This window comes from Apteryx mantelli, chromosome Z, assembly GCF_036417845.1.
Source record: "Apteryx mantelli isolate bAptMan1 chromosome Z, bAptMan1.hap1, whole genome shotgun sequence".
Classification (NCBI taxonomy): Eukaryota; Metazoa; Chordata; class Aves; order Apterygiformes; family Apterygidae; genus Apteryx; species Apteryx mantelli.
In genome coordinates, this window is record NC_090020.1 from 13,519,026 (window position 1) to 13,537,178 (window position 18,153).

General features: G+C 42.1%; 1 protein-coding gene across 5 annotated transcripts in view; it reads left to right on the plus strand.

The window, feature by feature from the left end:
- Window positions 1-18,153, plus strand: part of ZNF462 (zinc finger protein 462) — a 91,579-nt gene that overhangs the window by 38,737 nt on the left and 34,689 nt on the right. For 4 of the 5 annotated variants that reach the window (XR_010886828.1, XM_067315341.1, XM_067315344.1 and 1 more), the window contains exons 2-6: window positions 1,584-1,835; window positions 2,400-7,885; window positions 8,813-8,977; window positions 10,565-10,839; window positions 13,931-14,049. Coding sequence is in view for 4 of the 5 variants with exons in the window: in XM_067315341.1 (XP_067171442.1) it covers window positions 1,616-1,835; window positions 2,400-7,885; window positions 8,813-8,977; window positions 10,565-10,839; window positions 13,931-14,049 (6,265 nt within the window). In the remaining variant the exon portion in view is untranslated. The remainder of the gene's footprint in view (window positions 1-1,583; window positions 1,836-2,399; window positions 7,886-8,812; window positions 8,978-10,564; window positions 10,840-13,930; window positions 14,050-18,153) is intronic. The other variant, XM_067315343.1, reaches the window with a different exon arrangement.

Consider the following 18,153-nt stretch of genomic DNA (forward strand, 5'->3'; position numbering starts at 1 on the left):
TGCTGTAATTTGATCCAGAGCAGATAGCAACCTCTTCCACACAATTTGGTCTGGTGCTTGCACATAAAAGCTTGAGTATCTCGATTATTGTAACTTTGTTAGCTGAAAAGAAGCTGGTGCAGCATTCATTTTCTTTATTGGTGGTGGAGGGAGGGGGAGAGAGAAAGGACACATTGCAGTCTGCAAAGTAATGTAGGTAAATACATGGAGTGCCTGTGTGCTCAGACTGTCCAGAATTTGACTTGCTAGAAGTTTATTTTAGCAAGCTATCAGAAGAAGCATTCTCTCATATAAAATCCTGATGCTGTGTCCTCTTTTGCTTTTGTGCTCTAATGTTTTGGTGTTTTCTCCTTCCTGGTGAGGTAGCTTCACACTCTACAATAAATACACGGGATTTTCAACGTTTTGGGCTGCCCTTGCATCTTGAACGTCTGGAATGGCTAGCTTATCTGGCCAGTACGGCATGGAACTTTAAGGAAACTTAAAGAAGTAATTCATTTATTAATGTAGGAAGTTGCTCTTGTGCCCAAGTGCTGTTCAAGGTAGGAGGATCTTGGCCTTTTGCTTGTGTTTTGTGTGTACTGTCCTTCATGGCAGGATGTGAACTTTGAGTCTAGTGACAAATACCCTCACAACTCTGTGATGCATGATTACTTGGTCACATACTGAACCACCATACCTGATATTGCCAAACCTTATGGTAGTTCAGAGTGTCCAAGGCTTTCGGATGAATCAGGGAAGTCATGATGTTTTTGAGGGACATCTTTGTTATTCATGTTTCCATTGTACTTATGCAATATTCCTATTCCCATTGCTGTCCATCTGTTCCTTCAGACATCACCTTTCCTTAGGCTCCTAACCCACCAAGGATATATCCCCCAAAACAGACTAAAAGGAAACTAAGAATTTCAATGAAGAATAGAGATGTCCTCACAAAGCTTGGAGGAAGTAAAGCAGAGTGAACCATTCCACCTTGGATACTTTGGATACATGTAGCTAGATCTCATCTTGCAATAATGTCTAGGTTTTCCACCAAAGTCAGGAATGATCAGATGTTGAGAAGAAATTAAAGTGTTTCTCTGTGGAGATTTTTAAACTCTGGTAATGAAGCAGGCAGGACCTTGCAACTTCTAGGAAGGTTAGAGTGGGCCTCAAAGAGGCAGAAACTACTGTTCTGTGTAAATTTCAGTGCATGACTGTTTGGGAGTAATGTGCTGTTTCTCTAGCAAACCCGTTCTGGTCTTTGAACGAGACAGACTTCTGAACAACAGCCCTGTCCTGTGTAATGGGAAAGCCAAGAGGACAAAGTCCATTGAATCAATACTCATTTGTCAGAAGGTTGACTGTTTGTAGTGTTGAGTCAGCAACTTGTGAGCTACCTAGATAGGACTTTCAGTGAATCTGAATTGATGCCTCTTAAGATACATACCAAAGGTTGAGTTTTACACTGTGGTAGTTATGGAATTCCTCTAAATGACTAAGTCATCATAAGCTTGGTATTACATATTTTCAAAATTCATTAGAATGGGATTGATGTAAAACCCATCTCTATTTCTTCTCTGCTTCCCCTCTTTTTCTTGCAGAATTTTCTAATGTAAAAGGACACCCCTGAACCATGGAGGTGCTGCAGTGTGATGGCTGCGATTTTCGAGCTCCATCCTATGAAGACCTAAAAGCTCACATTCAGGATGTTCACACTGCTTTTCTGCAGCCAACAGATGTCTCTGAAGAAAGCCCTAGCCAGCCAAGGTCTGGTTCCATGAATGCTAGCAACCAGACCGAGGTTGAATTTTCTTCTGTAAAGGATGAATTTACAATTGCAGATGAAATAGCAGGTAAATCTCAACGCTAACCCCCTGTTTCACATGTGGCTTATTTCAGTGCATTTTAATTTGTACTTTTAATGGGATTTTAAAAACTCTATTGCTATGAGAGCAGAGCATATGTTGTCTAGTTTCAGCAATATTAGTTCTGATCATGTTTTTTTCTGCAAATGCAAACATGGAGGGTGGATTTGTTTCCCAACTGCTTTTCATGTGTTCCTTCATACTGCTTTTTGGTTTTCAGATCTTTGTGGTTGTTCTTCATCACCAAGAATGACCTCAAAATTTTGAACTTTATTAGTGTACTAGCTTCCCCCCCTCCTCCACCCCAGAAGATTATGTTGGAAATGATCCATCCTAGGTTTTACACCATAGTCATGTATATATGAATATTATGCATAATGGTCAGTTTTCTGGCTATTATTATATGATAGGCCTCATCATAAATAAGTGAGGGAATCCTGGTGTGATTATTATCCATTCAGGATGTGGTGGTATTCTTATGCATACAGGGTGGGTGGAGAAAAAAACAGTTGATTTAATTTATTCACATATTCACTTTAACTCTTATTTTAGGGCAAAATGCAGCAACTCAGATGGGGACTGGAAGTTACTATAGCCAGAGCCAGAGTTTCTATGGTCAGCATATGGCTCCAAATCCTAAACCAACCAGCAAGTTTTTCCAGTGCAAGTTCTGTGTGCGTTACTTCCGTTCCAAAAACCTCCTTATAGAGCACACACGCAAGGTTCATGGAGCACAGGCTGGGGGGAGCTCAGTGGGGCCACCAACCGCTGGTTCCTTAAATTACAACATCATGATGCATGAGGGGTTTGGCAAAGTTTTCTCTTGCCAGTTCTGCACCTACAAATCACCCAGGCGTGCAAGGATTATTAAGCACCAGAAAATGTATCACAAGAACAACCTGAAAGAGAGTTCAACTCCCCCTGCTGCTGCTGCGGCTATATCTGAATCGACATCTGCCTCTGTGCCTGTGCAGGAGCCCTGCAAGGAGCTGCCTGCAGAGGTGGTCGAGAGGAGCATTTTGGAATCGATGGTCAAGCCCCTGACAAAGTCCAGGGGCAACTTTTGCTGTGAATGGTGCAGCTACCAGACGCCTCGAAGGGAGCGCTGGTGTGACCACATGATGAAGAAGCACCGCAGCATGGTAAAAATACTTTCAAGTCTGAGGCAGCAACAAGAGGGAACTGGTGCACCTGATGCGCAGAGTAAGAGCACCCAGAATGCCTCCCCAAACTCTAATTATATCTCCATGAATACTACAGGACGTGAGATACCGAATGCTAATGTCTCAAACTTCAGAAGCTCTATGGGCAATTCCCTTATCAGGGCAAACTCTTCTACATCCTCCAAGTTTTCTTCTGTGTCTTATCCTCAGATGAAGCCTAAGTCACCTCACAACTCGGGCATGGTTAATTTGTCCGACAGATCCCGCTATGGAATTGCTGATATGACAAATTCTTCTGCTGACCTGGAAACAAACAGTATGCTAAATGACTCCAGCTCAGATGAAGAGCTAAATGAAATGGACAGCGAGAATGGCTTGAACTCCATGGATCACCAGACTTCAGGAATGTCTGCAGAGCAGCTGATGGGTTCTGATGGCAACAAACTATTGGAGACAAAGGGGATTCCTTTTAGAAGATATATGAACAGGTTCCAGTGTCCTTTTTGCCCTTTTCTGACAATGCATCGCCGAAGCATCTCCCGTCACATTGAGAACATCCACCTCTCTGGGAAGACAGCTGTATACAAGTGCGATGAATGCCCTTTCACTTGCAAGAGTTCATTAAAGCTTGGAGCCCATAAGCAGTGTCATACAGGTACAACACCAGACTGGGACCCTGTGAACTCTCAGAGTGAAAGCATTGCCTCTTCTTTGAATGAGAGCACGGTGTCTTACGAGACTGGAAGTATAAATGGCAGGAAGTCAGCTGGGATGATGGAACCAGTGCCGCAGCAACAGCAGCAACAGCAGCAGTCACCCCAACCTCATTCGCAGCATCCCTACAAGTGCACAATGTGCAACTATTCTACCACAACTTTGAAAGGCCTCAGAGTTCATCAGCAGCACAAGCACTCATTCTGTGACAACTTGCCAAAGTATGATGGACCGCCATCCAACATGCCACAAGAGAGCGAGGTAGATGCACACACCTCTGCCAGCACGGTGAAGAAAAGCCAGACCTCGATTCTTGGTCTCTCATCTAAAAATAACTTTGTTGCGAAGGCCCCTCGGAAGGTTTCGAATGACTTTCCTTTGGATCTCTCACCTGTGAAAAAGAGAACTAGAATTGATGAAATTGCAAGCAACCTGCAGAGCAAAATCAACCAAAACAAACAGCAAGAAGATGCTGTGATTAATGTAGAGGATGATGAGGAAGAGGAGGAAGACAATGAGGTGGAGATAGAAGTGGAGCTGGACAGAGAAGAAGAGCAAACAGAACCAATGATAGAGATTTCCAGTTCTTACACAACCCAGCAAATGTGGGGGAGAGAGGCTAATGATTCCCAGAAGGAGGCAAGCTTCAGAAGCATGCAGCATGATTATAATTCCACCAATGGAGCGGAGATTGAGCTCACTTTATCTGAAGATGAGGAAGATTATTATTCTTCTGTCAGTATGAAAGACCATCAGAGCCCTAATGCCTCTGTTCTGGGGAGCCAGTCAAACATGTATGGTGCTGATCAGAACAACGAGAATGCAGAGTTTAATGACTCTGGTAGGCTTTATTATTGTAAACACTGTGATTTCAGCAACAAATCTGCCAGGAGTGTTAGCACCCACTACCAGCGGATGCACCCCTATATTAAATTCAGCTTTAGATATATCTTGGATCCCAATGATCACAGCGCGGTATACCGATGTCTTGAGTGCTATATTGACTACACAAACTTTGAAGATCTGCAGCAGCATTATGGAGAGCATCACCCTGAAGCTATGAATGTACTGAACTTCGATCACTCTGATCTGATCTACCGCTGTCGCTTCTGCTCTTATACAAGCCCGAATGTTAGAAGCCTGATGCCACATTACCAAAGAATGCATCCCACAGTGAAAATTAACAATGCAATGATATTTTCAAGCTATGTTGTTGAGCAGCAAGAAGGTCTGACCACAGAGTCTCAGACACTGAGAGAAATCTTGAATTCTGCTCCAAAAACTATGGCAACCTCCACCCCCGTGGCTCGTGGGGCTGGTATGCCAGCTGGTTTTACCAAAAGTGCCACCAAGAGTTTTAGTCCTGAATGTGAAAATCAGAAGGAGCCTTCAGTCAATACTGTGGTTGTTTATGACTGTGACGTGTGTTCATTTGCAAGCCCCAACATGCATTCAGTCCTAGTGCATTACCAGAAAAAGCACCCTGAAGAAAAAGCGTCTTATTTCAGAATTCAGAAGACCATGCGTGTAGTCTCTGTTGACAGGGGCTCTGCCCTGGCTCAGATGTCTTTTGAGATGGGGACACCTGTCTCCCCAAAACTGTCTAACTTGGCTTCGCAACCTCCACCTCCACCACCACCACCCCCAGACCTTGCTACTGAACTTTACTATTGCAAACACTGTTCGTATAGCAACCGCTCAGTTGTGGGAGTGCTTGTCCACTACCAGAAAAGACACCCAGAAATAAAGGTCACTGCCAAATACATTAGGCAGGCACCCCCCACTGCAGCAATGATGAGGGCTGGTGAGTTGCCACCTGGTATTCAGAGGCCACCAGTATCAATGCAGTTGAGCCGAGGCAGTTCTGAGAGCTCTGTGAATCCTCCCGAGAATGAAATGTTCTTCTGCCAACACTGTGATTATGGAAACCGAACCGTGAAAGGCGTGCTCATTCATTATCAAAAGAAGCATCGTGACTTCAAAGCTAACGCAGATGTGATTAGGCAGCATACAGCCACCATTAGAAGCCTTTGCGATCGCAGCCAGAAGAAATCATCTGGCAGCATGCCTGCTCACACCTCCAGCACCGAGCGGGACAAGTCAAAGTTGAGAGCCCTCAAATGCAGGCAGTGTAGCTACACCTCGCCTTACTTCTATGCATTGAGGAAGCATATCAAGAAAGACCACCCAACTCTAAAGGCCACCGTAACATCCATTCTGAGATGGGCATTTTTGGATGGCTTGATAGATGCTGGTTATCACTGTGAATGGTGCATTTATTCACACACGGAGCCGAGTGGTTTGCTTGTGCATTACCAAAGGAGACATCCTGAGCATTATGTTGACTATACGTACATGGCAACTAAACTCTGGGCAGGTCCTGATCCTTCCCCTCCTGCTCTAGTGATGCCAACAGAGACAAAGACCTATAAATGCAGAGACTGCATTTTTGAAGCATCTTCCATTTGGGATATTACTAATCACTACCAAGCTTTTCACCCTTGGGCCATGAATGGGGATGAATCTGTGTTGTTAGATATCATTAAGGAGAAAGATGCTGCTGAGAAATCTGGTACGCAGCCTGATGAAGCTGGGGCCAGGATCAGTTCTGAAGACCAGATTACAACATCACAGATGGATCAAGATGCAGAGTGTGCAGAGGACCCCAGCCTCTCCCAGGAAAAAACTGTCCAGCTGACATCAGCAAACCCTGCCATTTCCTCCACTCCGTATCAGTGTACAGTTTGTCAGTCTGAGTACAACAACTTGCATGGTCTCCTGACACATTATGGCAAAAAACATCCTGGCATGAAAGTAAAAGCTGCAGACTTCGCTCAGGACATAGACATTAACCCAGGGGCTGTATATAAGTGCAGACATTGCCCATACATTAATACACGCATTCATGGTGTCCTCACACACTACCAGAAACGGCACCCATCAATAAAGGTCACTGCTGAAGACTTTGTGCATGATGTGGAACAGTCAAATGACATTACTCAGAATGATGTGGAAGAGACGAGCAGGATTTTCAAGCAAGGCTATGGTGCTTATCGGTGCAAACTGTGCCCTTATACCCATGGTACACTGGAGAAGCTCAAAATTCACTATGAGAAATACCACAATCAGCCTGAATTTGATGTTTTTGCCCAATCACCACCAAAGGTGTCCACCTCAGTGGAGCCAGACATAGTGACTGAAATCAAGGCCTCCCCAGAAATTGCTGCTGAGGATGTTGGAGAAATCTCTGTCCCAGCAGCTCATTTCTCCAGTTCTCACTTAGTGTCTCACACAGTTTTCCGGTGTCAGCTTTGCAAATACTTCTGTTCCACCCGGAAGGGGATAGCCAGGCACTACCGCATCAAACATAACAACGTCCGGGCGCAGCCAGAGGGCAAGAACAACCTCTTCAAGTGTGCTCTGTGTTCCTACACCAACCCTATCCGCAAAGGGCTTGCGGCACACTACCAGAAAAGACATGACATTGATGCTTACTACACTCACTGCTTAGCGGCCTCCAGGACCGTAAGCGACAAACCCAATAAAGTGATCATTCCATCTCCTCCCAAGGATGACACTCCTCAGTTAAGTGAGGAGCTGAGGAGAGCAGTGGAGAAGAAGAAATGCTCGCTTTGTTCCTTCCAGTCCTTTAGCAAAAAGGGTATTGTGTCCCACTACATGAAGCGTCACCCTGGTGTTTTCCCTAAGAAGCAGCATGCGAGCAAGCTGGGGGGTTACTTCACTGCTGTATATGCTGACGAACATGAAAAGCCAACTCCAGCTGAGGAGAGGAATGACTTTGAAAAGCCTGAAGTGGAGAGCGAAGCTCAGGAAATTGAGTGGCTTCCTTTCAGGTGCATAAAATGTTTCAAGCTCTCATTCAGCACAGCAGAGCTGCTGTGCATGCATTACACTGACCACCACAGCAAGGATTTGAAGAGAGACTTTACCATACTGGGAAGTGGCACCCGTTCGCAGAACGCTGTCTACCAGTGCAAGCACTGTGATACTAAATTGCATAGCACGGCAGAGCTGACCTCACACTTGAATAGTCACAATGAGGAATTCCAGAAGCGTGCCAAACGTCAGGAGAGGAGGAAACAGCTTTTGAGCAAGCAGAAATACGCAGATGGTGCTTTTGCAGATTTCAAACAAGAGAGGGTAAGGTTCTGTGTGTCGGGTCTACTTCCCTGCTCTGTCCTCCCTGCAAGGGGAAAGAAAGAAACAAAAAAATGACCCTTCTGCACCCCAAGAGGCTCTTAAGTACTAATGCCCACTTGCATGTTCTCTTTGACAGCCAAATGACCACAGGCTGATGAATGACTCAGCATGCCAGTGAGCGCCATAAGTCAATTACACATTCTGCTTTAAATTCCTCATCCTTTCCTTCTTTCTCCACCCGTTCCTAAATTCCATAGGAAGCCCAGCTCCTTCCTACTGCTTCCTTCAGTGTTTTCTTTATCTTCTTTCCTTCCTCCCACCCTTCTGGAAGGTCGTTTGTATCTGACAGTTGCTTGTTCTTTTGTTTCAAGGCTGCCATGTACTTTGTTATAGATTCTTTACAAAAAGTCCTGTCCCCGTCTTCAGTATACCACAAAATAACACACCAGTTTCCTTCTCAAGCTTGTCTCTTTCAGTACTTTCTCTGATAAAGAGCTCAATATTAACATGACTCTATCTGATGACTGAAGCTTTGAACAAGTGCCCTGTGAGCAGAAGACCAAATTTTGCCTTTTTCTGCCCACTCCCCACTTATTTCTTCTCCAGTTTGGAATAATCGTACTTGCTGTGGAAAGCTCCTCACAGCTCTTGGGGGAGTAGTGGTTTGCCCTTGCAGTTGCAAACTAAACTATCTTCTAGAGGATCCCTGTTATGGAGAAGCTCAGTGTTCCTCCTATGCAGATATATTGCCTGCTTATTCTGGAGCCTTTAATAGGTGTCAATAGAAATTGTGGTTCTGCGAAACAGGACATCTGTATGTTAAATATAATTTTGCTTCAGGTGCAAAATCTGGTCTTTATTCCTAAAAATAAGATGTCAACATGTATTTCAGTGTGTAAATTGTTCTATGCTTGTGTATTCCAATAGGCTTTTGGACACTTGGAAGATGTTTCAAAACTTAAGGAGAGGAAAGTGGTTGGCTACAAATGTAAATTTTGTGTGGAAGTCCATCCCACACTTCGAGCCATCTGTAATCACCTCCGCAAGCATGTACAGTATGGGAATGTATCTTCTGTGTCAGCTACAGTAAAGGTGAGAATTTAAAAAAGGTGAATAAAGATGACTACAATTTTTTGTTTTGTTGTGTTTGAGATTCAGGCCTTATTGAAAGCCCACGGAGGGCTCTCGTGGAGTTGAATGGGTTTTGGACTGGGTTCTCTGTTTAGTTCAACATGACAATCTAATCTAACATTTCAACTTTCTGCAGTGCATTTGTTTATTTTGAGATGTTTTAACTTTCTTCCACTCTTAATCCAGGAACACGAAGACTATTTAATTCTCATTTCTTCTCTGCCATGAAGGAGTTGATGTCGTTGATGACCGAAAGGCTTGGTTTATGAGCAGGAGACTTTCAGCTATTCTGGGCTACTTTTGTCTTTAGTTAAACTCTTAAAGAACTTTTGTTTTTGTTTTGTTTTGAAGAAGAGGAAATGTGCTCCTGCAAATGTGTGAAGTTGTTTGTGGTGCACCTTTGCAGGTGCAATTGCCTTGCTAGCTCCAAACAAAATATTCAAACTGGCCAGCTGAGCCACTGGTCCCATTCAGATGGTTAGTTGTAAACAAGTTGTTGCTTCATCCTTGTGCAAAGGAACATCTTCTAGGACATCTCCAAGGACAAGCTGTGCTCCGCAGCCCAGTTGTTTCCAGGATATTGGCAGGGGGAGTTGCAAGTGCAATAAGCTTGCAGAAACTGGCTGTGCATTCTTTCTCCTCGTGCTGTAGTGAGCACTCGGTAAAGATTCCTGCTGCAGCTCTCAGAGCATAACCTCGAGTACGTCTTTCATGCCGTCAGCTGTGTGCTTTAAGGAAGCTGAGTCCTTCAGAGTCTAACCCATGCTACCTGAGAGAGCTTTCATTGTCTTACCACTGATTTTCTTTTAGCTTACCTGATACTATCGACTGATTGGGATGCTTTCCTCCTATCAAACTGTTTCCTCTCCTCCCTGCTTCTCAGGTGAAGTTCATGTGGGATCAATGCCATCTTTTGAACAAATAGATATTAAACAGCAGGGAACAAAAGCTAAAATCCAAGAGCAGAAGAACATGATGTAAATATTCTCATGAGTTTTAAAGTTGCTGCAAAATGCATTATCTGCTAATTAAGTTAGGAAAGGGAACAAGAGAAAAACTTTTTCTGTTTTTGTTTTTTTAAGAGGGTTCTACGGTCTCAGAGTACCAGCTTCTTTCTTGTGAATTTGACACTGATGAACAAGGTCCACACACTGCTGTCAGTCTCACTGTGAGCTAGAGGAGGTGAATGAAAATGAACTTGCTCTGTACCTTACTAACTTTTATCAACTCAAATTTAGAAGATTCATGCCAAGACTTTTGAAAGATAGATGATTCAATTCTAGTCTTTTTGTCTTCTCTAACACAGATTTGTTCAAACTGTGAGATTTTTTTCCACCTTTATGTATGTGTATATGTATATAATTACTTTTTTTCCCCTTAAAAATAAGGTCTCTTTTTTCAGAAAACCATTGATACGAAGTCTGTGTAGGGATATATTTAGAAAAATGAGGCAGTGGGAAACCTAGACATTAAAATGAACACATAGGAAAGACTGAGGGGCAGAAGGGAGAGAGAATTGATGGCTTTGGGGGGGTATGTGTTTTTTAGCAGGAAGCTGAAGATTCTTCAAACACAACTTTGATGGAGGGTTGTGAGGGAGCCAAAGACCCTGGCATTGTGGAATTTACAGAAGCTGAATCTGGAGCATCCTTGGAAGATGAAACCAGGCCTGGGGGCTACCACTGCAGCCAGTGTGACCGGGTTTTGATGTCTATGCAGGGTCTGCGATCTCACGAGAGGAGTCACTTGGCTCTCGCCATGTTTACCCGAGAAGACAAGTACAGCTGCCAGTATTGCTCCTTTGTCTCAGCTTTCAGGCACAAGTAAGTTGTGGTTTTTATTTTTGTTTTCAAAAGAAGGACAGACTAGCACTGCTGTTTATAGGTTGACTTTGAAAGAGACTGCACGCAACTTGATTTTGAGCAACATTTTTCTCAATGTTTAGGTATTTTCCATGTGCCAAAACCTTTGGCTGTTGTCTGTGGCTGTTTATATAAGGTCACATCTTTGTATCTTCTTGAATTTAGAGTCCTTTTTTTGTTGCGTGTAGGGTAAACGCACGCAAACAAAAGATTTCTCTCAGTCAGCAAACAGTGAAGCCCAGCACTTCTGTACCTTGTCAAAAGCATGAAATTTCAACATGCAAAGAAGAGGAGAGAAAAGTATTTTTTATTGATCTTTCATATATAATGAACTTCTGCTGCACATAGCTACCTTGTTTCTAATAACTGCAACTCTTCGATGTTTGACTTTTCATTTCTAATGTTAAACAGCTATCATAAACTTATCTTAAAATTAGATTTTTTTGTCCTTAATTATGGTGTGCAGTTTCAGCCTATGAGCACAGTTTTCACTCCAGCATGGTATACTAGCAGCTTCCTCAGCCTGCTTCCTTGTCTGAGGCAGCACATGGAAAAATGCGTAGTTAGGCATCATAAAGAGTCGTGTTCCTTTTGATTTCCCTAAGATTGTCTTTGTTTTTATCTGGATAGTTTTTAAATTCTTTCAATCATAACTATATATATGTCTTGCCACAAAGAAATGAGGTTTGTGAAATATTTTCCACTAGCATCTCAGACTGACACTCATGTATATGGTTTCTCTAGTTTCTGGGGAGAGAGCTGCTTACTTACTATTGCAACAACAGGATCCAGGTGCTCATTTGGTACAGGCATTCATAGCACTGTCAGTAGCACTCTTGAATTCCAGGGAAGTGTCACTGTTTTGCAAACAAATGCGTGTGTGAGAGAAAGCATGATAAAAAGCATTTTTAAACGCCTTGGATTGAAAAGCAGGATTTTTGTTAGTGTCACAGCATGTCAAATCAACGCCATGGTTTGGTCTGCCAGGTTGAAAAGGCCCATGGGACTGAGTGGCCAACAGTAAGGAAGGGCATGCGGGAGAGGATGGGTACCTCTGGGCATATCCCAACCTCCTTTGGCAAGACTGGCATTGGGGATGCCCTGCCTCAGACGGCTCCCAAGACCTGCTGCTTGCCCAAATAAATTGGTTTGCTTCCAAAATCAGGCTGGTGCTGAGTTTGGTCTCTAGTCATTCTGTTTCCCAGGAACTGAATAAAGTGGTATCCTATGAGTGGAAGGATTGGTGAGTCAAAAGGTGGTGGATGGCAGGGAGGAACTGTACAGGTATTGCCTAACTTGATAATTGGTGGTATCAGTGTTGGAATGGTATTCAGCTTCATCTGGTATTTTTGATCCTGATGTAATCACCCTCTTGGGTGTTGAAGTCTATGAGAGAAGCCAAACCAATGTTAAAACAGACCACTCTTCCTGAAAATCTGACCAAAACCTAAAAACCTGCCTTTGGAAAAATCTTGCTGGCAACGTAGCTGGTTGTGAAAACAGTTGGAAGTATTACTGTGTAGAATAGCTTAAAGTATGTGTTATATACATGTTTGGCAGTATGGTTGAATTGTTAAGTAAGCTCATCCCTACCAGCTATTTAAAACATGTTGGGTTTTATGAAGTATTGACTTCTACTAATTTAGGAATTTTTTTTCCCCCTATTTCCCTGGAAAGCTATAAATTTTACCATAGATGATAAAACTTATGCTGGATTTTTATTAATTACATTTCTATGAAGTGACCCTGAGATGAGGCATAAGGTTGTTTTTTTTGTTTTTTTTGCTGTCATCAGATGTTTGAATACACAGAGTTCAGTGTTAGCACTGGTAAACAGGGATTTCCTGGCTCAGGCTCTTTCAGTGTGGGACTAAAGATCCCGTGATGATCTGTATAATATGAGAAGGCTGAAACAGATTGCTCTTGATCTAGATGTTGATATTCATTTTAAAAGAACAGGACAATTTAGGTGAAGTAAAAGGAAATAAGGCTGAAGTATGCCTAGAATTACTAAATTCTGATAAATTACCCCTCCTCCAAATTGCTCTGTCTACCCTTGCTGTTGTTCTGTCACCATGCATAAGGAGGCTGAGGCTAAGACTAGACTGATCACAGAGCGTTAATGTTTCCAAAGAAGATGCTGTATTGGAGGTGCGCATAGCCCAAGCTAGCTGCCTGCTTCCTGGAGACTGTGAACTCGCGATTGTCAGCCACAGCATGGGAACTGCAGAGCTCTGCAGGACTTGCTCAGATGGAGTCAATCTGACATTGTCTTACAAACTGTGGAAAACATCCTTTCTTTTCTTCAAAATTTCACTGAACTGTTAGGAGAAGTTGTGGAGATAGCAGGTTATGAACACCCCTCAGAATCCAGGTAGCTTTCAGTTCCCCTGTAGAAAGTAGAAGCTGGTCTTTGCCACCTCTTTGTCTCTTGCTGAGCTCCGTGCAGGATCTCCCACTCTGTTATGTCTGAAACTCTGCTGCCTTTTAATCCTGGAACTCATCAACTGCAGCCTGCTGGCACCCTCCCCAGAGTAGGATCTCTAATCTGCTTTTGCTGCTGTAACCAAAAGAAGGCTTCCTCAGTAAAGCTGGTCAAAAATCTCTCTCTCTCTCTCTCTCTCTCTTTTTTTTTTCCCATCAAGAGGACAAAAGGGGGCATATTTTCACAAAAACATTTGCAAGGAAAAAAAATCTGTAATGGTAATTTTCTTGTTCTTGTCTGTTTCTTATTTCTTTCAACTAGTCTTTTACGTCTGGATCAGGAGTAATTTAATTTACAGTAATTTTTCCCTATGAGTTTATTTAAGTGGCTTGCTTTCTGCATAACAAAATTGGTGTCAGTTCTGCTCCTTTTCCCCAGATTAGATTCTACTTTGTTCTGTAAGCAGACCTATTGGATTTTAAGAGATAGTATGAGAAAAGATATATGAGCCTGATCTGCCTCTTACTTAATTTATTATTCCTGCAAGTGTTTTGGTTTGCATCTTAAGGAATAGTTGAAATAATTTCCCATTTTGTGTTTCCTTTTTCTGCCTTTCCTTTTTTGAAGTCTGGATCGCCATATGCAGACCCACCATGGACACCATAAGCCGTTCCGTTGCAAACTCTGCCCATTCAAGTCCTCTTATAACAGCCGCCTGAAAACCCATATACTCAAAGCTCATGCTGGTAAGTTTCTCTCTCTCAGTTTTGCAGTTCTCCAGCTGAAATGGCCCATGTAAACTTGTTGCTGATCAGAGATGCTGATTTCGGTCACGTGTTTTGTCACCAAATGTGGGTAAGATTTTCAAAGGCAAGTCAGGACTGGTCAGCCTCTGTGCCTCTTGTATCAGTGGGATAATGTTTCTGTGAGGGCAAGAATTTATTTCTTCTCTTATTTCCTTTTATTTAAATGAATTTTTGTTGTTATCTTTGCTTGTTTCCAAGAATGTTCAGTCAGTCCACATATACCGTTGGTGTCTCAACTGCTTGGTACTGAGCTTTGCTCCACTATATCTTAATTTATGTTTGTGCTTTAGGTGATTCTGGGAAAAGGACCGAGGATTGCATCTTGGTTTCATAGAATCTTATGGTGATTTTCATGTTAAAACAAACACTGAAAACTTTGGGAGTAAGGTCTGTGTGTAGCAGACTGAGAATGATACGGTTCCATTATTATACATGGAAATCTATCTTGCAGACCTCTGTCTTGCAATACAGAATACATACAAGCAAGCAAACATGCTTCTGATGAACAAGAATTGGGAAGGTGATGCATCATGCAGGATAGGTCACCTCAAAGTGTTGCACCTTTGACTGTTCAAAGGTGTGAGACACAAAATGTCCTGGTAGGTGACTGATCTTTATTACTTGGCCCTAGACTCCTGGCACCGTCATGCATTGAAAGGTTATGTGAAGATTGGAGTCAGGAACCAATGGCTCCATTGGCTTCTGTTGCATCTTCCCAGTTAAAAAACAGCGAACCCTCCTACCTCAGTCCAAACATGTATTCTAATGCAAATAGCAGAATATGGAGCAATCTTAAAAAAACTGCAAACTAGCCCAATTGTTACAACTCTCACATAGAAACTCCTGGAACAGATGACAAGGTTCTATAAATAAATTCCTTTCTTTACTTCTTGTTTCCACCACATTGTGTACTCAAGTCAGAATGGAGAAGGAAGAGGGAGAAATGGGGAGAAGGGGCAGGAGGAATTTGTGGCTGTTGGCTGATAAGGTAATTGTGGCCCTTGATCCAAATGCACTTCTCGTCTGTAAAAATTTAGGAGGGATGGGTGGTCTCTGCTGTACTCCATTTCCTATATTGATTTCAAATTTCACACTTGGATGCTTTATCTTCTGATGATAGAGTGTATACCAGGACACTTTACTGTACTTGCATGGGTATTGTGGATTAACTTAAAGTTTTCCAGCCTCCTTCTGTATGGGACTATGGCATTCCGTCTCTTCTAGGAAATTTACCTGTATGCAGCAGTTTCAGTTTATGAAGTCTCAGATGCTGTATGGAGGTGCCGATGTTCTCTGTCTTGGCCAGCAATATATATATATATTTTCTTTTATGTCATTGTACAGTTGGGCTACTTTGTGTTATCTTGTTTGAACTTGCCAGATTTTAGTGTCATGATTAGCATGTAGCTAATATTTACTTTACAGTCCTCTTCATGTAGGTCATTGATTTATATATTAAAAGTCATGCCCTTGAACGTGATTAGTGGACCCGTGTTTTGCATCATACAAGAACATGATTTCATAGTTGCTTTCTGCAGCCCAAAGAGTGCTTTGCACAATGACTTGTGTAGTAGGGTTTCCAAAGCCTTATGATCTGTTCTGCCTCAGTCCATTTCTACCAAACAAATACTCATATCACATAAAAATCGCTGGCATATTTTTCAAAAGGAGTTTTGCTGTGTTATGTTTTCAGTCGGTCCTTCAGAAATACATCCTACTGCATAATCACCTTATGGATACTTTTCTTCTGACTCCCCAGTCTTTTAGTAACACAGTGTTTATCTGAATCTTTCTTTTGTTGCCACATTTTTTTCTCTCATCAATCATCAGTCTTTTTTTTTTTTTTTAAGAAGCAGAAACCTACAACATGCCCTTGAATTTTTGCAGTCTCCTGGGGATCTTTAAAGTTCAGTAGAATCCTGGAGTCTTTCACTCAGTCTGCCTGCCTCCATCATCTTTTGGGGACTGGTCAAATTTCATTCACTGTGAAATGTATTCTTGCCTAACAGCTAGTACCAGTCAGTACCATGTTTCTGGCATTTATTCTCATCCAGTTTATGCCATCTCCTTTGGCATGGAGCAGAGTAGTTTGCAGTATCTCTAAATGTGCTCTCAATTGTTTTCACCTCAAATTAGATTGTAAGCCAGACTGTTTGCCCTGCTCAGGTTCTACATTATCTGGAACATAATGCTCTGGGGATAACTCAGGTGTTGAGACAGTCCCTCGTGGAAATTATTGAGATGTATTGATTTATATATTAATGCTATCATTTTATGAAATGCAAAACTAGCAACTGAAAATGTGTAAAACCCTTCTGTTGAGTCGAACCATAGCCATGCCTCTGAAATCATACACATTCTCTCATTTACTAATTCAATCCAGAGTTCTTAATTTATAATCATTCTCTATTTGCTTTAATTTCTTGTGATGATTTTAAACTAATGGTTGGTGCCTACCCTCATCTAGGAATCTCTTAAACAAACTGTGAAGTTTTATGTATGTATTAGCATGATATCTTACACCTTGGGGTTTCTTTTTCACAGAATCACAGAATAGTTGGGGTTGGAAATGACCTCTGGAGATCATCTGGTTTAACTCCCTTGCTCCAGTGAGGTCAGCTAGAGCAGGTTGGCCAGAACCATGTCCACTTGGGTTTTGAAATATCTGAGGATGGAGACTTTTTGTCCTTGTATTATCCTGTTCTGTTAAGCAGCCTATCATACATACTATATAAAAAACGTTTTCTTTGTCTTTGTAAAAAGTTAATATCTGTCTCTGACATAATATGCAAGTGAAGAGTGCCATTTGAAAACACATGTGCAACAATTTCTTATTTCACTATTTCAGACTCTTAAGTGATCTGTTCTTTTTCAGATGAACCAACGAGGCTTTCTAGGAGTTGATATTTTCTCCCCGTGATTAGCACAGTTTTTCTGGAAGAGAGGGGTGGGATTTATTTTTATGTAGGGAGGTTGCTGATCTTTTCATGTGTGCTTACTCTGGCTGCAATACATGTGCTTTCACATTCTCTTTTGATTTGCTTAATTCTGGTGTTGGGAACAAACCTGTTTGAGGACCTTGATTGCTAATTTTTTTTGAGAAATGGAAGACTTTTCTTGCTTGTTCATTACACAGAGCTCTTGTTCTGCTGTTATGTTCATGAATATTTCACTCCTGTATTAGTTTTGGCACTTTATGTACAACTCATGTGTTGTCCTTATACATGCCAGTGTTATCCTTATACATGGAATGGCGCTTCCGAAACAGTAACTTGTCGCCTGTATATCACGTTGTTTATGTTGGGCAGTTTCATTTTGTGTTCCAGTTGCCTCCATGATGCTTAATGCAGAACAAATCTTGTCCCAGGGATTTGTTTCTTCCTTGTATTCTGTCTTTATGGCTTGGAATGTATTTGGAATTAAATTCACTACTGTTCGTTACTTCTATTCTTTCACTTCTTTTAAGATTTTTCCATAACGCACTGTCACATAGTCCTACAAATATGAAGTGTTCCTGGTATTGCCGTGTCCAGTTCTTGTGGTAAACCAAGCTTGAGTTGGTTATCAGTTCTATGGAGATTACTTCTGCTTGATGGCAGGTTTCACGTAAGGAAAACGCGACCTTTCTCAAATAGATTTTTTTTTTTTTGAGGGACCTTTTGTAGCATTTTGTGGTCTCCTTCTTGCTTCATTAGTAACAATGCTGGATGTGCTGCATGCAAAAATGGATGACTTCGCCCTCTTTAGTTGCTGTGCTCCCAAGGAAATTTGACAGTGCTGTAGTCAAACAACTCCATTTTCATCCCAGAGTCTGTTTTCTTCCCATACCATGCAACACAGGCACGCTAAGAGTCTGGTCTCTGTTTTTTGACATCAGTCACTTGACAAGGATCTACAGTTGTCAGAAAGTGATAATTTGGTCCAAAGCAGGTGTCTGTACCTGCAGAGTCCAGACTGCTCCAACAGAGACCCATATAGCTTGTTCTCTTTGGGATCAGTCTCACGCTGAAGGAGTCCATGGGAATTTTACTGCCAAGTTCAGTA